Here is a 24169-nt window from a genome sequence, read left to right as displayed (position 1 = left end):
AATGTCATGGGCACATTAAAGCAAGTCATATAATCAACATGAGTACCGCAAGTCACTCCTTCGCTGCCACGCGCCATCTGCATATCATCTCTACGTTTTACGCGATTGATTAATGCCTAGTTATCCCTAAACGTCGTGCGCTTATCGCAGCTTTAATCTGCTTTTCATTCGCTTCCATAATCTTATTGTTGTTTACTTAGTTTGCTTCCCTGTCCGAATTCTTCTTCGTCCGCCCTTCTTCTTCTTCTTCTTCTTCTTCTTCTTGGTCTGGTTTCTGGATTCTCTTGAATCCCAGCGTCAGTCCAGTCAACAATGCGGCAAGCCCAAACGCGATGGCCATGGCCCATGCCGCACGTAATCCATCCAGATAACTCTCACGGATCGCGGTTAACTGGTCACCCTGAAACACACGCTGCAGATCTGTGGCTCCGGTTGCGATGATGACCGCACGGTCGACGTCCGGGAGGCGGGTCGCAGCTGTGGCTAGCAGGCGGTTAATGAAGAGAGATTGGGCCGCTGCTACCGACATGGCTCCTGAGAGGAGCTGGAAGACTGATTTCGACCGCATTATTAGCTTCATACTCTCCTTCGACATGTACACCTAATATCTGTGTGTGAACAATCGGGGGTGAAGTAGTTGAATACTTCTTCCATTGAACAGCACCTCGGGGTCAAAACTTAGGGATGGGGGATTTTACGCACAGAGAACAGTGGACATAGAAGTCGGCAAGTCTTCTGGCTTAGAGAAAGCCTGCACGACGGTGAGTGGAATCTGCTGGCATACACCATTGCCTATACCGACAACGAACTGATATCCCAGATAGGCGCCAGCATATGAGTCGATGTCAAGGGTATAAAGCAGCCCCGCACCGACTGTGGTTAAACTCGCACCCACTAGAAGGTAAATCTGGTAGATCGGAAATTTGGAAAATAGGACACCGCTAAGTATGACGAAAATCGCTATTTCACATATACTGTGAGTGTGTAGCTATAGGAATTTGCCGAAGAAACCACTCACATGCAGAAACAATAAGTGGGAGGACTTGGATACCACTCGTAGTAGGGCTGGATCCTTTGACAGATTGGAAGTAAAGCGGAAGGTTGTAAATCATCAAGAAGTTGGCACAACTCAACCTGTTGTTTTAAATATATGTTAGCACTTAAAGCACTTAATGATGTAGAAAAGGATTCGCTACGGAAACTACTCACAGAAACATGAAAGCAGCGCCGCCAGCTACGTGACGTTGCGCAAGGATTCTCGGGACGATAGACGCCCGCTCTCGCAGAACCCATTGCACCACGCCAAAAGCAATAGCAAGCAGAACCCAGCCGATTAGAGTCCCAATCACGTCTGCGCTGTTCCAGGATTTCGATACGCCGCCCCATTCGAGGGCAAGAAAATAGCATACGATTGAACTAATCGCGAGAGTTGTCCCAAGAGGGTCTAACTGCAAGATTTTCTCCTTGAGCGTTGCCTGCGGGAGCGGCGTTCTTGGCCTTGGGAACAGAGCGAAGAAGATCATGAATGCTGTACAACCGATGGGTAAATTGACGTAAAAGCTATATATCATAGGAAGTTAGAGTTAGCACAGCGTAGTGGTTACCAACACGATTGCAAGCAAGGAAAGACAGACACCTACCACCAGCGCCACGTAACTTGTCCCGTGAATGCTCCTCCTATCAAGGGACCGGCTACACTCGCGATGCTGAACGCAGCACCTATTCCACCAATGAAAGCTGGAGCTTTTGTAGGCGGAACGAGATTGGCAATAATTACATAGGTCCCTATGGTGATGCCGGCGCCGCCACAACCAGTGATTACTCGCCCTGCGATGAGCATTGAACTATTCTTCGAAACACCTAGTACAACGATGGAAATGTCAGATCTTTCTTCCCAGGGCCATGTATTGTACATACCGCAAATCAAACTGCCGACCTCAAATATGAGAACAGAGACAGCATAAGCGACCTTGAGCGGATAGTATTTGTAGATCTTCCCCCAGGGCGACTGGAAAACAGCCAGAGTCAGGAAAAAGGCTGACCCATACCAACCAACCTCATCCAGTCGCTGGAAGTCTTCTGTGATCTTTGGGATGGCTGTCGCGACTATAGTCTACATAATGTTGTAAGAATAGGATCTATAGGTCTAGACATCAACAAGAAAGAATTCTAATGACATACCATGTCCAGAGGCACCTGTAGAGTGTATAAGCGATTATTTTCAGTAACTTCCAGTTAAGGATTAGATACTCACAAGAAACATAGTCAGTAACGTTGCGATATAGACGCACCACAGCTTCCATCCATGCGGATACACCGCCGCTGGCGCAACGACATCGTCACCCTTCTCCATCGTGATGTTCTTTTTAGAATCGTCTTTTTCATTCAAAGAATCTGAAAGCGACGCTGGAGAAGGTTTCAAGGCGCTATGCGCTTCCAGATCAGTACTCATCATGTCCTGAGACGAGACTATGAATATGGTGTATTGCAATGGAAAACTAGGCTTGGACTAAATGAAGATTAGGTGGGCCACAAAGCGAGACACTTTGATTTCTATGCAATCATAACAATGATCAACCAATTAGTTTGCGTAACAATACAAGGTATATAGCAATGACTATCAATGCAAGACACAACAACATTCAAGAGCGTCGAGGATGGAGAAAGACGAAGGTCTGCTCAATTACGTCACTCCGAACAGAATAAGTACAATGTCACCCAACAGGCGGCTGTTGTTTTTATAATATGCTTATGCCGTCTTGGATACGATTGCTGACTGCCGCTGTACCAATCAAAGAGAGAGCGATACATTATGTACTCCATGCGGTGCGGCACGGTCAGTCGCCAAGTAAATAAAGTTACACTCCCAGGGGCTGGTGCATGATATCTGATGTCTCAAGCCACTGTCTGCTGTTTAATGCTGATGCCGAATGAAGCTCGATTGGGCCTGCAATTCCTCCAGATACCAGCGATTTTCTCACTTGGCTAAATCGGTGTCAATTGACTTTGAAATGTCGGCCTCGGCGAGGTCGGCGAGGTCGGCCAGGGCGGTGGTTCTAGTGCTTCGGCGAGGTAAGCAAGGTTGGGGTCTTGCCAGCAATGCCAAGACACCGGCTGCATGCTCAGGTCTCATTGAATGTACGATTTCATACTAGACTGACCCAGTGTGTGTGTTGTCAGATTGCCTTGGCAGCCCAAAAGTCCCTCCGCGATTTGACGCTATTGCCAACATCTTTTCATGGAGAAGAAATGCGGAAGTCAGAGTTTGGACCAGAATCACGGTGTTCCAGACAGTCTTCCGATAGATGTGCATAAGACATTAATTCTTTGTAGGGAAGATGTGCCTGAGGCATAGATCAGTATTGTAAATAGTCCTCGGAGTTTGTTGAAACCGAAATTTCCAACGAAGCGAGATCGCAATGTGCTGTACTGCCTTCGTTGTATGATTTTATGCAGACGACAAGACTAGATTTTCCCCTTTGATTATGATCTAGAGACTAGAAAGCCTCCATTTTGTACCCTTTGAAAAGTGCCCGCGTCGTCATATTTCTGGCTCACGCCCTGTAGGAAGTCCAAATTCTCTGGACCGTAGCTTGCGAGCACATTCTGACCGCGTGTCGCGATGTTAGCAAAAATGAAGCGATCATGCAACCCTCTTGCCTGTGACAGACTTGTTATATCATCTGCGAGCTTTATAAGAGCATTATGGACTTGCTTGTCGTATGCTGGATCTGTCCACTGTGCAATCGGATTCCACCAGGTCTGGGCTCTTTGCGACGTACCCAAGACGTTCCCACCATTGAGCTGGCCGATGCGAGCAGCCGCAGAACCAAAGGTCTGAATAGGGAGCAGGAAGGCGGCGGATGTGTTCTTGTTAGCTGCAGCCACAGCGAGGTAACGGTTATAAATGTCGAGATACAAGTCAGTATCGGGAAGCGTCGTAACACCCACCGTATCGCGACTAGCTTCGGGTTGCGGTGGACTCTGGAGTTCGATGAATTGCAAAGTAGATCCGTTCGCTGGAGGAGTGCTCTCGGCCGTTGGTGTTATATAACTGAATGGTGCAAACACGGCGGGATTGTTGGCATACTCGCCGTAGACAAAAGTGACTGTAAAGCCGGCAGGTGTGCATGTCACTTGAATACCGGCTTTTGGATCGCCTTCCATGTTCCTCTGTACTTGTACTAGAGCATCTAATACAGTCCGAGAATTAGAAGCATTGTACGACACGATGCGATACCAGATATTTCGCGGCATGGTCGTATACAAATCAAACTTTGTTACAACACCTTGAAGAAAGGCTCAATGTTAGTTCACGTAACTCTGACGTGATCAAATGAGCGCACTCACCAAAATTGTTCCCACCACCTTTCAATGCGCGGAACAAATCTGGGTTCGTTGTCTGGCTTGCGGTAACAACTCTGAAATCTGAAAGTACGACCTGGAAATGCTCATCAGTATACATATAGAACGGTTCCGGGGATGTGATTTATCATCATTTGCACGTACCTCCATACTCTTGATATTGTCGGCTGCAAGCCCTGTGAGTGAGTTGATGATTGGGTGACCACCACCGAGGAGGAGTCCAGATACGCCAACATATTTGTTCCGTCCAGATACCACTGCAACACCTTGCGAGTCAAGAAATTGCTGCACAGCACCAAAGCGAAGGCCGGCACCAACAGTTGCAGTTGACCTATCGGCACTCAGCTTCAGGGTCTGGAAGCGTTGCATAAGGATTGTGACCCCATCTTGCCCGACTCCTGCGAACCCCGGGTTGGGATTGTGTCCACCTGACTGCACCGCAAACTTTGACTGTAGTTTATCAATTATCTGAAGCGCAACGGCTACCTGAACGGGATGCTCTGGACTGATGAAACAAGCCGCGGGGAGCTGACAATTGCTGGACCTATAGTTTTTTCTAGCTTAGCATCCGGGCCGACGACGGAATTACGTAGTAACTGACCAATTATTTTCCCGTAATGTATCATAAGCAGAATGGTTTGTGCTAGGATCTGTGTAATAGGTTGGCAAGATGCATTCCAGTAGTTGACACGCGACCTGTGATCGTGATGAAGACAGAACAGATCTGTCCTCAATGTGGTAGGAAGCTTCATCAATGGTATCGGTCGAGACCTGAATTGCCTCAGACAAAGAGGCGACAATGGCATCAGATGACGGAAATGCCTTGAGTGTGTACAATAATTGGTCGGAGAACAAGGTTGGCTCTTGAGCCTGCACCAGCACTGCCAGGCATGTCACCCCGACAGCGAACAATGTTGAATGCACCTTCATATTAATATTAAAGAGATACCTGTTTGCTGAGTCCCCCACCGACGGAATCGTATAGACTGACACACTTTGGAGTCGGGGTAGCGAGAACGGGTAGTAAGTAAGTAGATGAAAAACGCAATGTTGCAGTTATGAGGGAGATGCGACCTTTAAGCACTGTGTTACACATCCACTTGCGCCGCCCTGGTTTCCATTCCTATTGGCGGGGTGCCACGTGGTCGACGTGCATGCAGTAGGAATAGTAAGCTTGTACTTGCAGGAAGGATCTGTTATAGAACTTCCTCTCTTGTTCTAAAGTGGGGCGACCAGCAGGCCCTTGTCGTACTGCAGCAAACATAATGCAAATGACATTTTTCTACAAGACCGAAGCATTGCGCCACATTAATTCGGTCTATATCTGCTGGATTGCCATCTAAAAAGTACTTGTCCAAATTGATCAGGTTTTCGGGTGGTTCCAATATAATTTACGTGAAAGTCCGTAGGAGGTCAACCATAGCCTTTGGGGCCCTTTTGGTATGCGCCGTCTGCGGTGGTATATGATCCGGTAAGTATCCTTCGTAAAGCCGAGTCTACACACCGCCAAACGACTACGGCCAAGGCTCGTTTAATCCATAGTGACTACCCGCATCATTTGATGCTGCTACGCCCGTCAGAGGATTGGTTCGCTTTCTTTCGATCAGCTAGCGCCATGCTGCTTCAGGGTCGGCTTGTCTGAACGTTTGCTTGCCCGAGTATCAGAACATTATTCAGTATTGAGCAAGTTTCTTGCAGAATATTGCCCAATGCCAGTGTCCTATGGAGTTCTCGTGCAATCCATAAATCAGCTTGCCAAAACTCCGAGAACAGAGAATGATAGATCTAGAGCGTTGATAACGCATGACGGCAGTTGGTCGTATCTTTTATAAACACACAAAATCAATGCACGGTTTCCAGATATGCCCGGGAAGTCACAATAAGAAGCGATTTCATTATTCAAAGCCAAATTCTCGGCAAAATTCTTTATTTCCGAGATGTGAAGTTGTCCCAACTTCTTACTCGTAGGGACATGACGACCATAGCGGCACATGTAACAAGAATATGGCTGTACCAGCAGAAGCAAATCAGCTGCCCCATGGCTTTACCTGGCACCAGAGAGTGCTGTTTAACATCACCGGCTAAAGCGGCTGGATCCCGCATTTCTCAAATCCTCTCGAGCCGCAGGCATTCGGCAAGGCGATGGAGGCCATTCGCGACAACAAACTGATGCACCCCGGCCCCGATATTGATATGTGATGTTCATACATTGGCACAGAAGCCGCAATAGCAACACCAACACTAACACACACAATGGCAAGTGGACGGTGTACTCCCTAAGCATCTAGGACCGCAAGGTGAGTTTAAGGGAGAAACCAGGCAAATTCAGTGCGGCGCAAACTGAAGCATGACGAACGAATTCCAACCATGCACTAATGTTGGCTTTCGTTTGTGTGCTGGAAACTTTGGCCGGTGGGATACTGGTACTGCCATAGACGAAAAGTGGAAGAAACAAGAAAGAAAATTAAACCCCCCCCCCCCCCGGCGGCGCCAGGATGAGATTGAGGATTACTGGATGCATGTGAGGCGTGAGTTTATTTCTATTGTTGTCGTCACCGTCTCCGCCTAAGAATCTCGATTCGCTGCTGCGATTTATAGGCCCAGTTTCACTATGACAAAACATCCGACCGATTTATGAACAACTGTCCTGAGGGAGCGAACTTGACACTGGGTCTTCGCCATACAACACTTGATGCAAAGGGTCCCACCCCAGACTACGGGGCATTGCTGCGATCGTACGATTAAGTACGTCAAAGCAATGTCCCAAAAATGGTGGTCTTTGCATGGTACTCGCTTGGATCGTTCAGATCATTTATGTACTCGGGTCATGGCCCGACGAGGCACCAACTCTCCAGGACGATGAGAGCACCGCCAATGGGATGAGGCGGTGCCAATTCCCAGCATAGTAGGCGGTCATGTCAAACATCATATGGACTAATTAAGCGAACGCGATTCATGGCGGCGTTGCTAATAGAATGGGTACCAGTCCCGGAGCCTTCGAAATCGAGTCGAACGAATACTTGAGGTCGCCGTTGGCACCTGTCTTAGATGTTTTGTATCCAATGCCGGGCGCATTCCCTGTGCCAACCAGGAGTGCATTGCTTTGAGTCAGGATCGCGCCTGGCCATGGAGATCGGTAGATGACAAGAAAATGAGCTTTGCTGGTTCGATATTGAATCACTCCCCGTTATGGACGGGGTTGTAGCGTTGAGGCAAGCGTAACCATTCAGCTTTTACCTTGGGTCTCGCCAACGGTATATCCCCTAGCAACACCACTACGTCCCTCTTGAATCACTGTGCTCTCTTCGTACTCTTGTTCGTCTTCGTCAACATCTCTGAAATCGGTGCCCAGACCCTGCCATGTCCTCTGCGAGCGAAGATATTCGGCGCCTGGGCTTACAACGCCGTTAACCATGGCGACTTCGCCCAGCTTGCGTTGCGTAAGTGCTTTCGATGGTTCGTTGTTTTTCGTTGTTGAAGGGCCCTCTGTAGCCGTTCTGCCATTTGTAGTAGCTTGTTGGTTTCGGACAGCCAGCCTCATGGGCCGACTATTGCTCACGAACTTGCCGGTGCGCAGATCAAACTCGGGGGCTTCCGACTCCTCGTCGTCCACTCCACCCTCTACCTCCTCATTTGATACTTCAGCGTCAGCGACAGTGATATCATCATTCACATGCTCGTCCGCGGCGCTGTCTTGGTTTTCTCGAACGCCCTCTATGCCGCCCCACCAAGTTCCGTCCCAAATTCTCTTATCATCACCAACAAGGGCCAGTTCCAGCTCAAAAGGCGTTATGACAGGTTTCCACATGCCATCCTGCTCTACTAGTCCGCTTTCCCAGCAGCCTACCACAACCCACCCATCAACTTCAGCAAAGTTGGCTAGCTTGGCAGAATTGAGTTTTCCAACCACAATGGTGTAGCTCTTTTTCCCTGCAGCGGCGATCTGCTCCCTAAGTTTCGTGATGGTGGGCAGGTAGTTGGCGACTGACAACGTGTTGACCAGGATACCAATGACAGAAGCCGTGGCGAATCTGATTACAAGACCATAGCGCCGCTGTAGGAGTCTTGGCGTCATGGAGGGATCAGGGATAGACATTGCAGCTGTGGTGTACGGCGAGACGGGAGTGGTATAAATTCGCAAGGAGGACAGGCGCGAAGAGAGCGTAAGCAGCAAAGCTTGGGGTGGTGTAGAAATATGGAAGAGGTGGTGATCATTCAATGTCTGGTGTTGTGATTCCGGCGAGGTCTCGGATGCTTGCGCTGGAATATCTTGGGCGTTCTCGTCGAGCGAAATAACTCTCCTGTTTGGTATAGTCGCACTGGGGTCCCTCACAATTTCGGTTGCCCTGATGTTCGTCCATCCTCTTTCCCTTAAATTTTCAGACAATGGCCTAACATGGTCTTGAAACATGACATCTGCCATTAAAACGACTTTCTCGCCCTTGTTGTTTCCAAAGTCCCTTTCGAACGCTTCTAGCACGACATCATAATCTAACTGCTGCCTTGTGAAAACATGCAGGACGGGTAGTCTTGCTGTCGGACTGAGACATGCCCGTCCGTAATGCACCACAGCGTCAGCATCCGCATGTTCTGCCGCAATCTCATCAATGCAGCATGAGCTGTACGACGTGTCGGCAAGGACATATAGTCTAGGTATCCTCTTCACTTCCGAGCCGGCATCTCGAGCCAGCCCCTCATTCATCTCATTCGATGTCGTCTTGGCGTTGATATCCGTCTCCAAATCCAAATCGCTCGCTTGGTTCGTATGGACGTGAACTCCCAGAGGCAACCTCCCAAGCTCCTTAGAAAGCGCTTCAACAACCCATGTAGAATCGCTCAGCATTGCATCCGGAAATTGCAGCGCAACTCTTCGCCAGCCCTGTTGTGCGATTTCGGCGGCTGTGCGCTCGACTTCGTACACGCTAAAGAGCTCATCATCACTCCTCTTCGGCTTCTGCGTCTCCAGAGCAGAGGTCGAAGTCGGGTCCTCGGAGAAGGTATGCTCGGCGGGTGTCGAAAGGACGGGCGCTGAAGTGAGTTCTGATCCCATGCTGGCACAAAGGTTTCCGGCAGAATTTACCCGAGCCTTAAAATCCACGATCGAGACCCTCCCGCTGGTGATTTTCGCAGACACGACTTGGAACGTTTCAATATAATGAAAAAAAAAAATTTGAAAAGGAAGCAGCAAATCCGAGTTGGGTTGTCTGTTTGGCAAGCCTATCAAAAGTTTGGAGGGGTACTGCACTCGCACGATGGTGGGGGCGGGGCAGAGAATTTTTGACCTTGAGGAGCCCCGGCAGACCTCTAAGCTTAGCTGGGTCTTTTTCAGCACTGTGGAGCAGGTTCTATGTCAGTATTTAGGTACGCTATCATTGGATGGAAAACGATTCGTAGATATGATCATGTCAACGAACGAGTCAGACCGTCGCCAAAAGGTCAGCAACAACACTTGCTACGTGCTGCAGAATTCTCGAATGAAGTTATTCCCTCGTATACGACGATAGTTGCATGCTCACATAGTTCGGGGGTCACCGTCCACAGTTATTTGTCCTGAAATCGCCAATGCCAATCACACCTGAAGATGCTTACCTATGCTGTCGAATCCAGTATGTACGCCCCGAGTTACCCATCATTACAATGTACAAGAGTATTATATGAGAAAACACAAATACAGCAAGAATCAGTTTCAAAGCTTGACCCTCCCACCATTGAGCTCCTGCCAGTCCTTGTGGCTGAACTTGACGTATGTGTTGCCCTTCAGCCACCACAACTCATCGCTTCCCACCTTGTAGGGATCCACACCCTGCACTCTCAGATCATGTTTCTGTTGCTTGTTTGTGCCAGTGATCGAGCTACCGACGTCCTTTACCACCCGGAGAAAGATCGGTACAGCATACTTGGGCAACATCTTCCGCCCATGCTCGGCGAGACCGTTCATAACACTGTCGCTAGGTTCTTCCTTCAACACGATTGCCACACATCCGGCACGCCCGTCATGGTTGGGCAGCTCTACACCATAGACATTGGCCTCCTGAACACTCGGGTGCATTCCCATCATTTGCGACACTTCTGTTGTTGCCACGTTTTCGCTCTTCCAACGGAAGGTGTCGCCAATGCGATCATGGAAGTACATCCGCCCTTCTCTGTCCCAACGGATCAAATCGCCTGATCGGAAATACCCATCTCCCTTCTTCAGCACATTGCGGACAACCTTACTGTCTGTGGCCCCCTTGTTGTTGTAATATCCCTGGAACTGCTCTGTCGAGTTTTCCATATCTGGAATATGAAACATGAGCTCTCCAACTTCGCCTCGTGGCACCTTCCTGCTCAATCCAGTCTTCGGGTCTCTCCTCACTTCAGATGTATCAGGATCAACATCAATGATGGCCATCTTGGAGTTCATAACCAGTTCGTAGATCCACCCGTTCCGTCCTATCGCGCCAGCCGCATAATCGTTCCGAGTCTTATTCCACGTAGCCAGGAACCCTTCCGTCGCACCGTAGAATTCTGCTATGCTCTCGATACCGAAGCGCTCACGGAACTTCTCCCAGACGTCCGGCCGTAACCCGTTGCCGAAAGCTGTGTGCACCCTGTGCTTTTTGTCCAACTTTTCGCCAGTCGACAAATCGATCTCGGAAGGAGCTGCCAGTAAATATCGCAAAGTCTCGCCCACATATTGTATCATGGTAGCGTCGAAACGGCGCACATCCTTCCAAAATGTTTTGGTTGAAAACCTTTTGCCAATGGCAAAAGTGGCACCGGCCTCCAAGATATGTGAGAAGCCCATGACCGTAGCGGAACTGTGATATATCGGCATGCACGTATAAAAGATGTCCGTGGGCCGGGTATAGAGCCATCCCGTACAAAAGTTTCCAGCCACTGTCAACTTGCTCCAGGAAATGATGGCTGCTTTTGGTAGCCCCGTTGTGCCAGAGGTGTAGATAAGGATAGCCATATCTTTTCCCGTGTCGCCAGACCGAAGGGAATCAGGAGGACGCTCAGCAGTGGTCGCCTTGATTTCAGAGTGAGCTTGCTCTGTCAAAAAGTCGATCTTGAGTCCATTTAGTGTAGTCCGAACGTATTCATCAACATTCTTTTCCAGCTCAGGATCAGCCAGCATTAATACAGCATTAGCAGCTTCCACGCAGTGAGTCAACGCTTTGCCGGTAAGGTTATAGTTTATGAAAGCCGGTTTGACGCCAATTGACCACATCCCGAAACAGAGGAGAATATAGTGATCCGAGTTCTGCAGGTTCATGGCAACCACGTCTCCTTTTTTAAGATTATACTTTATTTTGAGCCAGTTGCCATATCTCATGGCCATGTCATAGCATTGGGCGTAAGTCCAGGTTCGATCTTCAAACATGAGAAAGATATTGCTACCCGTTGCTTTGTTGGTTGCGCGCTCCTCCAAGCTGTAGAAGTTGTTGACTCTATCGGCCTTCTCCCGCCGATCATGGCGCCAGACGGCGCGTGTGATGCCCCTTAGCATTGTGTAGTCGTACCACAAAGCAGTCTTAGCATTGACATATGCCAGGCCTGCAGCCACCGCGGGTACGGCAAGCGCAAGAGGAACTGCATTTCAGAATGGAAGGAGTCAGTATCGAGATGAGTTAGGGATTGACTCTTGGAACTCTAAAGATGGTGTCAGTGACCTACCGGGCATTTTGATGGCAGCAAAGCTCAATCGCTATGTCATAGGCCAAATTTGCTTCTGGGGAAGTTATGATGATGAAGTGTCTACAAAAGGTGCTCTCTAGAGACGCAGTAGGTTCAGTCGGATTGCGCGGGTAATAATTGTAACGGAGAATAAAGCCTTAGATTAGTGGAATGATAGTGGGATGGACGAACGGCTCCGCTGTCGCCACCGGGTGTCCTCGACCGGACGATATGGGGTGTCAGGAGTAGTTCGGAAAAGTCACAGACAATGATGCAGATGCAGTGTTTAGAATAACGGTTCGACAGGGATCATCGAGTGGAATCCGCCTCACCATTACTTTCCAGGACTGACGGGAAGAGGGGATGAATATGTAGCCTACAACTTTATCAAGCTTTTTTGAGCGGGGACCATGCCTGGTCGACGACGCAGAGGCGCTTTTGGGAGGAAGTTGATTGAACCAATATCCCGGTTGGGATGCGGAAACGAGGTGCCAGAGGACTGTGGATGGTCAGAAAGTGCAAGTACAGTACGGTGATCCTCCTTTAGACGATCAAGATGAACGAAGATTCCGTTAGCAGGCCAAACCCGCTACAGCAACTTAGCAGGCTTAGCTATTATGCAGTTGTGTTCCTCGTGCCTCGGCTCGCAACCTAAGCAGGGGTCCGAGAGGAAAGCGTGGGAGGTGCGGCATGAAAAGTAGGTAGGTATTCTGTAGCACCAACCTGCTTCGCCAAGGGCTCCATTGCTTCGAGATGGTTTCCTTTTGGGTTCCCGGGGGTGAGACGGGCCCAGATCAGTTCGCCTGAAGTGTAACTCGCGCTTACGTAGTTACCCAGTTACATAGGTTAGTCAACTTAGCCTGGCTGGAGTGACGCGGTGCATTGGAGCCATTGCAGATCGCATTCAGCCCGTGCTGGTTGTTGTTGGTCATTCCGCGCTCACAATCACACTCCTTTGTTTGCCCGAAAGAGCACAGATTTGTTTGCAAAGTGAATTGAGAACTGAATTCAAATGTGATGACAAGCATACGTAGGCCTCGGAGGTGACAGTACTCCATACATAGGAACGCCCTGGAAGTTTGTTGGAGCTGGAGCTGGGGTTTAGATGCTTATCAGCACGTGGACGCTAAGAAGGTGTATCGCGCTTACAGTTATTGGACACTGCTAAGGTTAGGACTTTAGGTTAGTGCAGTGTACGTTAGTGGGCGCTGGTGCTGAAGCGGCAGGCTGAGCTGGCCGGTTCGCGTAAAGTAGCTGCCGTACGTCCAGTAAGTTAGTGTCCGAACAACCTTACAATTAGAAAGGCCAACAATGCTTTCGAGCTTTCCTAAATCATAACCGTCATGTCTTCTGCAGTCGACAATGGTGATACTTCAGACCTGTCCCTAAGAAAGGCCCCTGAGCCAGGCACTGGACTTGCGCCTACGCCAGCTCTTGGCCCCGCGCCTACATCAGAAGTCGCTCCGCCAGCTTCCAAAAAGGAGCCTCCCCCTGAGAGGCCAACCGACACGCGACGACGTTCATGGGTCATCGCATCGTTCTGGATCATTGTAGTCTGTCTCGGTCTGCCGATATGGTGGCATACGACGAGCATTTACAGGGCCAACCTGCCCGTGGAAAAGATGCTAGAGTGGGCTGATGGCAAGGTACGTTCATATTCGTCCCCTCGGGAATCCCCTTCTATAGGACAGGACAGGACAATACAGGAAGACTTACCACCTCCCTTTCCCCTAGGCTTGCCGACCTGTTTTCCCACTTCGAATCTCCATAGATCCTGGCAGCCTGCAAGAGCAGGAGGCAGAAAACCTACTCCGCTTGACTCAACATGCGCTTGACGATCTCAACGACTTCTCTGGCCATCACTTGAGACTTCAGCTTGCGCAGAAAGGGGGAGAACTGAAGCAGGATTCTAATGTCGCTCTGACCATTCGTCTCAGTCCCGGAGAGTCGACTCACACAGCAACATCCTCATTGCACCCACACGTCCCTGTACTGGATGTTTCGTACCCGCCAAACTCGATCCCAACCGCCAACTCGCCCTCTTCTGGGCTGGCTACCTACCTTGCGGCACAGTTACGCTCGACCTTTTCCGAAGAGCAGAACATCATATCGTACCTGCTCGAGACGTCGAATGTCAATATGGAACAGCGTCCGAAAGCCGTCTCGCAAGACGTCGCGGATTCCTTGTCTAAGCGCATGACGAGGTCTCTCAAGTACTCGAGGACCTATCACCTGACATTCTCCTTGTTCACGAATGGGCCCTCGCCGAGCAGCTGGGAAATCGAGGCCGCGATCGACAAATACATGCGGCCCGTCTTGGATATGCTGGCTCCTATTCACAACTTCACTATTGATACCCAGGTACAGCTCTACGCGGCGCCGGGAGTTCAATCACAGGTGCTCAGCAAAGAGGACCTTTCCTCTTTCATCAACGCAGCGGAGTGGCCTCTTTCCCCTTCAATTGGCGGTGCTCCTACCGTCAACTTCGTTGTGTATACTGGAAACCAGACCATAGGCACCGAAGCTTCGGAAACGTCCCAATCGTGGCTTATTCCTCAATGGGGCTCAGTTTACCTATTGGCGCCACCATCTAGCCCCGACGTTTCCGCAGACACCCTCAAACAACCAGTCTTGACTTTTACATCACACCTCCTTTCGCTCCTCGGTACCCCGCAGTCTGGCTCCCTGCCCCTGCGTTTGTCCACCTTGACCCGCATAAGGTCTGCCGACTTGCTGCTGCGGGCTTCTTCATCACTTGGGTCCCTGGCACGGCTATCACTTGCTCTGAAGAGCATTTCTATTCCGTCTAGGGTTGCCGAGGGTGTAGCCAAGTCCATGCATCATCTGGAGTTGGCATGCTCGAGCCTCGGAAATCCAGAAAGTCTAGAACATGCGCGTATTGCCGAGGCAGAAGCTGAGCGGGCTTTCTTCGAGAAGAGCATGGTTGGGCAGTTATACTTCCCAGATGAGCACAAGGTAGCTGTCTATCTGCCGTTGTTGGGACCAGTAGGTGTGCCGCTTGTCATGGGCTTGCTGAACGAATTCAAGGCATGGAAGAAAAGACGTGGTCTAAAGGCGAAGACCGCATAGACCAGAATATATATTCCTTTTACGAAGTCAAACCTATGTTTTGCCGCCAGAATTCAATTAGAATCTGCATTACATTGTAGGCTTCATCGCGTTGACGAAAGGCGTACTGACCACCCGTGCTACACATGACTCGTGCCAATCAGATGTAGAATCCCCTTTACAATATATTCCTCGCTGCGCTTATGGCCTTGTAACATTTGATTGCTATCTGTACAGGTTTGAGTGATTGCTGAAACCCCTCCTTGCATGCGTCTTTCATCTTCAGCGGCAACTGCCGCTGTACTCTCGGGCCAGTCACCCAATCCGAGGTCTGATTGTGCCTGGCTCCACAAGCAAGTATCGGCCGGGGTCTATGTGGATAACCTTTGCAATATCATCACAGCCACGACGCCTATTGCGTTCAGGCGTCATACTAAACGTACGCGAGTTGAATATGAAGGCTCAAGCATATCATATTCTGACAGTACAACCCCGCCTCAGAATAAACCATTGTCCCACATAGGGCCGGCAGGTATGTATGTATGAATATAATCATCGTTAACGGACTGTTGCAGAGTGGTATCATAGTGGAGGGCTCGGTTGATGTACATACCCGACATGTATGTACGAATTACCTAACCTTGGTCACTGACGGAGGTCCAAATGTCCCCGGTCCACCGTTACTCCAACCCGGATTGTAAGGATTAGTTGCACAAGATTCAAGATCTCATGGGTCTGTCATATCATCCTGATCTGATTTGTCTTTCGATATTGCTAGCTTTGGCTACTAGACTGACCTTAGCTCGATTCTCCCCCGCTGCCTCGGATTATCTTCCAGCTTGGATGCCCCTCGTTGATCATATCATACTATGCATGTTTTAATCTGGCCTGCACTTGATCGCTATTTATGGGGTACGCGGTAGTTTCATCTCCTTCTTGTTACTCCTGAGCGTCAATTTGCAGCGCAACCTATGAGGGATCAATCTTGGACCTTTGCCGCGTCATAACCAAAGTATCTCTTGTCCACCTATTCCTCCGCCCCCCACCCCAAAACACCCCTAGACGGCTTGCTCAGGTCTTGAGCAATACCGCGGACCACCACAAGCATTGTGTTCTCGGCAACAACAACACTCGCCAGTGAGCAATATGTCGGCGAACGTGACGTCGACCGTCGCCTGGCATCAAATGTATTCAGCGTTGCTCTCCCAGCTTCCAAATACTATGCATGACAACCCATACAAAGTTTCCGCGTTCCTTGGTGATGGGGCATGGAAGACGGTCGCCATCTCTATCGGGCTAGGCTACTTGCTACTTGTGCAAGCATTGCGCTTCCAGCGCGCGAAGAGCCTGCGCCGATGCTATGGATTTCCGGACAGGGCCAGTCTGAAGAAGATGACGGTGGAAGATGCTCAGAAAATCATAGTAGACCTGGCGAGCTTGGAATTTCCACTCATGAGCGAGACGAGTTTGCAGTTTGGTTTGTTCAAGGTGTGTGTTCTCTCTCGCGTTGCTTCGCCGTCGGTTCACATGCGACGAATAATAGACTGATAGCGTCTAGACCTACGGCGTAGAGACGATAAGTAGTCTGCTCCTGGCCACGAAGAATCTGACGGACCCCGTAGCAAGCTTGAAGAGGCAAGCCAGTATCACAGATCCTGTTTGTGTGTTTCAGATCACTTACATGTTCCAGGTACGAAGATACAGCCGTCCTCATCGGCGAGTTCATTTACAACCCACCGAACTCAAACCGCGCCACGACCGCTGTGGCACGGATGAACTGGCTGCATAGTAAGTATATCACATCCGGTAAGATCCTGGACACCGATTTGTTATACACGTTGTCTGTCTTCATCACGGAGCCTGAGCGCTTCATGCGGCTCTACGAGTGGCGGTCATTGAACGAGATGGAGCACTGCGCCTACGGCGTGTTCTGGAAGTCCATCGGTGACGCTATGGGCATCGAGTACGAGGGCTACCTTTCCAAGACGGAATGGATAGACGGCTTGGACTTCGCACTCGATATTGCGCAGTGGGCCAAGAGTTATGAGGTTATTGCTTTTGCTCCTAGTCAGGTTAGCAACAAGCCTGCGGTCACACTGATTCCAATGATCGCGTATTGGGTTCCAAGGTTTGGGAAGGAGTTCGCATATGAATGTGTTCACGTATTGCTTGGAGACCGAGTACGAGAAGCATTCCTGTAAGTTTTCATCTCGAGGACTATTGGCGGATCATGTATTGCGAAGTCTCAAGCTGTGTCGAGCTAACTTACAACCTCAGACTCCCAGAACCCGGTATTGGTGCCGCAGCGCTAGTTTATGCATCCCTTGCCCTTCGCCGCTTTGCCCTTCGACATCTGTGTCTACCACGCTTCGTGCCATTGAAGCGCCATAACGAGGTCACAGATTCAGTAGATGCACCTTTACACATCAAATGGCCTTATGGTAACTATCCCTTCTATATCAAGCCGACAACATGGAATCGCTGGGGTCCCGGAGCTTGGGCCGTTTGGTTGTACGGAGGGAAAGTACCCGGCGACGAGCCTGTTGAACATATGGCACAAGGATACAAATTTGAAGACCTAGGTCCGAGGAATCGCATGGGCCACGGCACAGATGAAATGCAAAGTGACTTTGAGAGACTGAGAACGAAAGGCATGGGAGGTTGCCCGTTCGGATGAAGATTTGACTTGGTGTTTGGTGTTGCCTTCAGCCTCAAGGGTCTTTCGGCCGGATTGTCGTATAAACACCAACCCTTAATCAAGTTATTTGCGGACTCCCGAAGCTGTCTCCCGCATGACTCGCACTCACTTGGCCTTGTGTACTCGTCAAATTACAAGCGCTAGAAGTTCCTTGGAAGCCATCAAGTCGCAATTTCAAAATGACGCGAATGGCTGTACCGTGAGGCTTACCAAGATTTTATGCACCCCGGACTTCAATCCGGCGCATCCATCGCGTGGTTTCAATGGCCGGCCTTGCTTCACTAGCTCGCCTGACTAGAGCCCCCAAGTTTCGTCGTAGAAACGCTTTAAGGCTGATTAGAAACCCGACACGGACTAGAACAACTACATGCTGAGACCGGCAGGCAGCGGCAGGAACTCATCTCCTGCAACCACTCAGCTCCAACAGTCTGGTCTTGATTTCATGCTTGAATGGTTGATGGGGGCGAGATCCCACGTGCGCATTTCCAGAGTCCTCCTATTCGGTACAGATACGACTACCCTGCAGAAAATTTGTTGGGTCATGTCCATTTGTAGAAATGGTACTTTCTACGTGCGGAAGACGCTGCAAGTTACATGGACATGAACTAGACGTTAACCATAACCGGATATTTCCTCTTGCCCAGGTCCATAAGCGGAGGTGCGGCCGCCACGCTTATAGCGCAAGTGGAATTCTAGAACTCCACCAAGTGGAACTCATGCACGACAACTCACAAGGTAGGCCCCATCAAAACGGTTTAATGCCTCGACCGAGCAGGGTCTAGGGCACAGACGTTCGGGCGCTAGGGACTGACAGGGATACATTGATCGAATTGGGACGTCTCAGGACCCTGGGAGCGTGCGGGTGCCGTACGATGATCTTAACAGCAAAGTGACAGCATCTTGTTCCCTGTAGGTACCCACCAGGGCAAAAGTGCGACTCAGGGTGGGCATCATGATGGGGTGAGGGGCGAGACGGAGAGAGAGAACGAGAAGGGAGTTCAGCTACAAAAGGCAGCAGATAGAACGTCAGATCCGTCTCAGCGAGTCTGTGTGTTCATCAGATTCCTGTCTTCAACATCTTACAACGCACATACAAAATGACGGACACAGTAATCAGCAAGTCATGGGTCTTCAAGCAGATCCCCACCGAGCTGCCTGAACTCGGAGTTCACACAGTTTTCGAGGACAGACCGGTCAGCCTGACTCCGCCCCCGGGTGGTGTTGTTGTCAAGGTCCTCGCAGCCGGCCTGGACCCCCATCAACGAGACCGTATGAGGGGTCCCAGTTTCCAGAGCTACGTGCCAGGCTACGTCCCTGACGAGACTATCACGAACTTCGCCATTGGCAAGGTCGTCAAGTCAGATAACCCCAAGTTCCAGGACGGTGATTTGATCCAAGGTCTCCTACCCGTTGCCGAGTACGGAGTGATTCCCCAGGAGTTCATCGAGGCCAAGCCCATGGCCGCCCACCTTGTCTGGAAGGTCGAGAACAAGTACAACCTGGACCTCACCCACTACCTCGGGCCGCTAGGTCTGGCAGGTATGACGGCCTGGAACTCATTCTATGGCCTGGTCAAGCCCGAGAAGGGCAAGACTATCTGGGTCAACGCCGCATCCAGTTCTGTTGGTGAGCTCGTCGTCCAGCTTGCTAAGAGAGAGGGCATGAGAGTTATCGGTAGCGTCAGCTCGAACGACAAGCTCAAGTACGTGGTCGAAGAGCTAGGTGCTGATGCCTGCTTCAACTACCGCGAGGAGAACATCTTTGACGCTTTGAAGAGACTTGCTCCTGAGGGTCTGGACGTGGTTTACGAGAACGTCGGCGGAGATCACTTCCAGGCCGCCATCGAGAACCTCAACTGGTTCGGACGTATCATTGTGTGCGGCATGGTAAGTTCCTTTACCCTGTTACTCTCATCCTTGCGATCACAGGCGCTAACATACACGCAGGCATCCCAATATAACAAGCCAAAGGAGGAGCAGTACGGTGTCACAAACCTTTCAGATATCTTCCGCAAGCGCATCACTATCAGAGGATTCATCTACTGGGACCACGATGTCTATGAGCCAAATATCGACAGCTTTAACGAGAACATGCCAAAGTGGCTGGCGGATGGATCAATCAAGGCCAAGTATTCCAAGCATGACGGCTTGGAGACTGCCCACGCTGCCTTCCTTGAGATGTTCACCGGAAAGGCATTTGGCAAGGCTGCAGTAAAGATTGCGGATGCTTAGAATACTCAAAGGCATCCATGGAACGAGGAAATGATTACCAGTAGCGAATGTAGTGAATTTAGCGAAAATACAAGCATGTCTGGTCTCAACTGTCCTTATGTCGTTCTCCACACTCGCTTCACACACCTCTAGCTTTCAGAGCCGATCGCAAGACCTTTTGCATCACGAAGACATGATCGGGGTTCAACATAGTGTAGTGAGCCCCGGGACTGTCGTGAAACCGGACAGGTCCCTGGCAAAATTCATTCCAGGGATGCAGATGCTGTTGTAGCCACAATTCCTTGTCGTTGCTCACTGCTAGTAGAGGGTCGGCGTAAAAGACATCGATGTGCTGTACCTTGCCTGTAGGATCGTAACTGTGAGCAAGACCTTGTAGTTTCGATGACACATCTGCCCAATGAGCCAGCTTTTCTGCGCTTAGGTCCAACTCTTTGAGCTTCGCAGCAGGTACAATGGCCAGGATTTCATCGACGATTTCATGCCTCGTATAGCCGGCCTGGTGGAACTCGGCAGACTTCTTGACGGCCGCCTCTTCCGTGAGAAACCCAAGGAAGTAGGACAAGTTCAAAAACAGTTCACACCAGTCAATCTGGATCATACGCCATTTGATATGTGGTGGGCCGTTTAGAGATCCCATGAAGACTTCGTGACCTGCTGCCTCGAGTTTCTTGGTAATCTCAAAAGCAATCATGGATCCAAATGAGTATCCGATCAAGACATATGGCCCGTGTGGTTGGTGGCGTCTGATCGTATCCATATACACGTCAGTCATGTCATCGATGGAACTGAACATCTCCTCCCCACGGTTGAACCCAGGTGCTCGAAGAGCATATGCCTGTCTGTCGGTGAAGTATCTACTGATATTAAGAAACACTAGTACCTCCCCCAAGCCAGGGTGTATAAACCAGACCGGTACCGCGCCCGACTTTCCGGACTGCAGTACAATGACCGGGTTGTAAGCAACGACATCAATATCGTTCCATTCTTCAATCGCCTTAGCAAGACTGCCAACACTCGGATTTGACAAGAGAAGTCCGATGGGTATCTCTTTTTCCTGGTCAAGCTGCTTCTGTAGGCGATCTTTGAATCTCATTAGGCGGATGCTGTCCATGCCCATACCAACCATGCTGTCTTCCAAACTAACCTCCTCGGTATCAAGACTGAACTCCTCGGCAAAGAAACGAGCCTGTGAACACCGAGTTGGCCTTGAATGCATAGTATAAAGCCAATAGACGAGAATTGATACGCACCATGAATTTTTCCGTCTCTGTCTCAGGGGCCTTACGTACCGCTCTACGATGGGAAGAGATACGTGCAGAAGTAGATTCAACTTCTTCTTGGAATCGTCCCTTTTCGAAAGCTTGCTTCAGCTGAAACCGGGACAACTTCCCGAGAGATGACTTGTTGAGCGAACCCAACGGAAGAGGGATAACTATACTCGGTTGCCTTGAGCAGTGTAGAAAGACTGCATTTCGGATCTTGTCAATGACGACTGCTAACGCCTCGTCACTGACGACTCCTTCCGACAATGCAAACGTGACGACAACTTCTTCAGTGTCGCTGTCTCCGGCCCAAATCGGAAAGACTGCGGTGAAAGAAGGAACAAGGTACTTAATTGCAAGATCCTCGATAGCAGCTTCAATTTCGTGGGAGTAGTAGTTGATTCCGTTGATGATAATTGTGTCTTTGTTTCGGCCAACTAGCATGATGCTGCGATTGGAAGAAACCCAATGACCCACATCCCCCGTCTTGAACCAGCCATCACTTGCAAACGAGCTCTCAGTGCTAGTCATATCGTTATGATAGGCATTGAAGACAGATGGGCCCTTCAGTTGTAATTCGCCGTTCTGTCCGATCTCGCACTCGTGGCCGGCAGAGTCCACAATCCGGGCATCCATAGTGTGAATGCTGGTACCGACGGAGCAGAAGTCCTCTCCGGCTACGTCCCCAAGCGGAGGAAATTCCAAATTGTAGATAGAGCCTGCACAAGACTCAGTCATGCCAAATGCTGGTCGTAGAACATTGTGCGTGCAACCTAGCCTCTTGGCGAGCTTGTTGAATGCGATGCCTGTTGAGACTTTGTTGGCCTCACCTCCGGATACAACGTGTCGCAGATTGACGAGGTCGATACGACGGTTCTCATGATCGAATTCCATAGCTTTTGTTACCTCTGCAAGGAAGAAATTCGGTGCAAATGTTATACTAACCGAGTTATCAGACAGCTGCTTCAGCCAGAGGATCGGATCATGTATGGCCATTGAGGGAGGAAGGTGTATTTGCTTGGCGCAGACTCTCATGGCGTGAAGATGGATTTCAGTCACACAAGCTATCAGAAGTTAATTGATCTCCCGTTTTATATGAGTCGCGTTCAAAGAACCTATCACACTCACCGACGTGGTCGAAGCCTATCCAGTTCAGGAACACATCTTCTCCGGACGTCTGTAATGTCTGTGACTTTCCATCCAGGGCAGCAAGGACCTGCGCATGAGATATCTCGACAGCTTTCGCTCCGCCAGTGGAACCCGAAGTCAACATCATAAAGGCGACTGTGTCAACTTTAAGGGGCGTACCGCTCCCTCGATAATGATCACAATCAAGCTCATTAGAAGTGGGGGTGGACCGAGCGAGATCCTCGATTGCAACAATACTCAAGTCATCCAAGGGACTCAGCTCGGATACCAATGCTCTCGTAGTGATGACAAGAGGACGACCGAGTAAATGTTTTATATGCTTCAAGTGGCGGTCGCGGACTTTCGTATTTGCAGGCAGTGGCGTCGATACTGCAGGTATCATACCAGCAGCGATGACAGACCAGAACCAGACAACATAGTTGAATTGCGAATCCAAGTGCAACAAAATTATTCGGTTAGTTATGCTGCCCAGTTCCATTAACACCTTGGCATTTCTTTGCACTCGTGTGTAGAGCTCTAAATAGGTGATGCTCTGGATTGTGTGTTCTTGTGTATAGAACAGCAGCTGCTTTGTTGGCGCAGTCGAGGCTGCATGCTTGGGGATATCAATGAGTGTGTACATCATAATTTACGAGTAGTGTTATAAGATCTGGTTGAAAAATTGTTCCGATGGTCCAGAAGCTGGCGTTTGAAGGAAAGAAAGAAGAAGAAAAGGAAAAAGTCAGCTTTAAATTCTTCACTTGTTTGGCCTTCGTGAAACAGCAGCCACGTTCCAGAAGCAGCATAATATGTAGAAATTGTGACGCCGCTCTAAGTCTTGTTCAGCTGAGTGCACATAAAAGTAGAGAAAGCTGACACATGAGACACTCCAGCTTCAAAAATCAAATCTTGCTCTGCACTATTTATTTCATGCAAGAGCGACCCTTGCACTCACAACATCGACTTGCGTAGTCGCGTTGATATAAATCAAATATGGCCAGAAGGGTGTCGAAGGCGTACTGGGCTCTTATAAAGTGTCAAAATAAAGTTGTACTGATTCATTCACCTACAAAACGAAGGCACAAAGAACTCCCGAAGATACCAATCAAGGCCCTAGATCCTCATCTAACCAATAATGATCCGCCCGAATGTACAGTAAAAGCAAGTGATTATGCTGACACCCGTTCATAGCCAATCATGTTTGCAGTGAAATCCCGTTGCCTGCAGAACTCACGTGTGAGTTCTGAAGATTGGCACCATCATAAATCCTAGCTGGAACCCAGATCCTGCAAGATGCTAGATCTTGGATTCTGCACCATGACATGATATGCAGAACAGTACGTAGCCCCCACGAAAGACTCGATCGGGGAGACTGCGTAAACGTGGCGGTCCCTTGGACCATACACTTCGTCACATTAAACCCCTCAAAAACGCAAGAGCAAGCTTATGGGTTTGGAGTTTGAATGCAAATATGCGAGATTTGCATCGAACAGGTAAGGAACTTTCAAGAGAGTAGCGTTGTTGTGTTTCAAGTCTGACTGCTTTATTTTACAGCCGCCAAGATCAGATTGAAGTGCGGCAGAACCGGGAACAATCAATGCAAAAAGGATTGTGGTTTGAACTCAGTGAGGCTGTCACAACCCGACTTGCGCTGGGCTCCACCGGAACAGAGCCAAGTGGCTCCGGACTTTAAAAGGACTTTCGATTATAACACTAAGTAGTTGCTAGTTTAGGTCTTACATGCCTAAGGTAGATCT

At 49.7% G+C, this 24169-nt stretch overlaps 8 protein-coding genes across 8 annotated transcripts; 3 read left to right on the top strand and 5 right to left on the bottom strand.

Moving 5' to 3' along the window:
- Positions 1-196: 196 nt before the first annotated feature.
- BKA67DRAFT_689154 (MFS multidrug transporter-like protein) lies at positions 197-2660 on the bottom strand (the record flags this gene model as incomplete). The annotated part of the gene is made up of 8 exons (XM_046109089.1): positions 2255-2660; positions 2182-2196; positions 1918-2113; positions 1641-1860; positions 1216-1560; positions 1019-1134; positions 703-960; positions 197-552 (listed from the first exon to the last, which is right to left on the bottom strand). The coding sequence occupies exons 1-8, from the start codon at positions 2453-2455 to the stop codon at positions 197-199; spliced, it is 1707 nt and encodes a 568-aa protein (XP_045962160.1). The 5' UTR covers positions 2456-2660.
- An 823-nt stretch (positions 2661-3483) lies between these two features.
- BKA67DRAFT_656162 (uncharacterized protein) lies at positions 3484-5295 on the bottom strand (the record flags this gene model as incomplete). Its single annotated transcript, XM_046106900.1, has 4 exons — positions 3484-4289; positions 4351-4441; positions 4510-4909; positions 4967-5295. The coding sequence occupies 4 exons, from the start codon at positions 5293-5295 to the stop codon at positions 3484-3486; spliced, it is 1626 nt and encodes a 541-aa protein (XP_045962159.1).
- Positions 5296-7591: 2296 nt separating this feature from the next.
- Positions 7592-9415, bottom strand: BKA67DRAFT_514342 (diphthamide biosynthesis protein 2; the record flags this gene model as incomplete). The annotated part of the gene is made up of 2 exons (XM_046097642.1): positions 7592-9023; positions 9156-9415. The coding sequence occupies 2 exons, from the start codon at positions 9413-9415 to the stop codon at positions 7592-7594; spliced, it is 1692 nt and encodes a 563-aa protein (XP_045962158.1).
- A 636-nt stretch (positions 9416-10051) lies between these two features.
- Positions 10052-12031, bottom strand: BKA67DRAFT_533105 (fatty acid transporter protein; the record flags this gene model as incomplete). The annotated part of the gene is made up of 2 exons (XM_046099655.1): positions 10052-11940; positions 12025-12031. 2 exons carry the CDS (start codon positions 12029-12031, stop codon positions 10052-10054), a joined length of 1896 nt encoding a protein of 631 aa, XP_045962157.1.
- A 1336-nt stretch (positions 12032-13367) lies between these two features.
- BKA67DRAFT_533104 (phosphatidylinositol-glycan biosynthesis class S protein) lies at positions 13368-15114 on the top strand (the record flags this gene model as incomplete). The annotated part of the gene is made up of 2 exons (XM_046099654.1): positions 13368-13670; positions 13759-15114. The coding sequence occupies 2 exons, from the start codon at positions 13368-13370 to the stop codon at positions 15112-15114; spliced, it is 1659 nt and encodes a 552-aa protein (XP_045962156.1).
- A 1125-nt stretch (positions 15115-16239) lies between these two features.
- BKA67DRAFT_533103 (uncharacterized protein) lies at positions 16240-17770 on the top strand (the record flags this gene model as incomplete). The annotated part of the gene is made up of 4 exons (XM_046099653.1): positions 16240-16581; positions 16652-16754; positions 16792-17290; positions 17371-17770. 4 exons carry the CDS (start codon positions 16240-16242, stop codon positions 17768-17770), a joined length of 1344 nt encoding a protein of 447 aa, XP_045962155.1.
- A 1118-nt stretch (positions 17771-18888) lies between these two features.
- On the top strand, positions 18889-20022 carry BKA67DRAFT_533102 (uncharacterized protein; the record flags this gene model as incomplete). The annotated part of the gene is made up of 2 exons (XM_046099652.1): positions 18889-19677; positions 19738-20022. 2 exons carry the CDS (start codon positions 18889-18891, stop codon positions 20020-20022), a joined length of 1074 nt encoding a protein of 357 aa, XP_045962154.1.
- A 118-nt stretch (positions 20023-20140) lies between these two features.
- On the bottom strand, positions 20141-23055 carry BKA67DRAFT_513155 (uncharacterized protein; the record flags this gene model as incomplete). The annotated part of the gene is made up of 3 exons (XM_046097541.1): positions 20141-21208; positions 21273-22348; positions 22413-23055. 3 exons carry the CDS (start codon positions 23053-23055, stop codon positions 20141-20143), a joined length of 2787 nt encoding a protein of 928 aa, XP_045962153.1.
- Positions 23056-24169: the final 1114 nt, after the last annotated feature.

The sequence above is a fragment of the Truncatella angustata genome, assembly GCF_020726525.1.
Source record: "Truncatella angustata strain MPI-SDFR-AT-0073 chromosome Unknown BKA67scaffold_2, whole genome shotgun sequence".
Taxonomy (NCBI): domain Eukaryota; kingdom Fungi; phylum Ascomycota; class Sordariomycetes; order Amphisphaeriales; family Sporocadaceae; genus Truncatella; species Truncatella angustata.
Note: the sequence above shows the minus strand (reverse complement) of the source record. Positions and strands in the feature narration are given on the sequence as shown.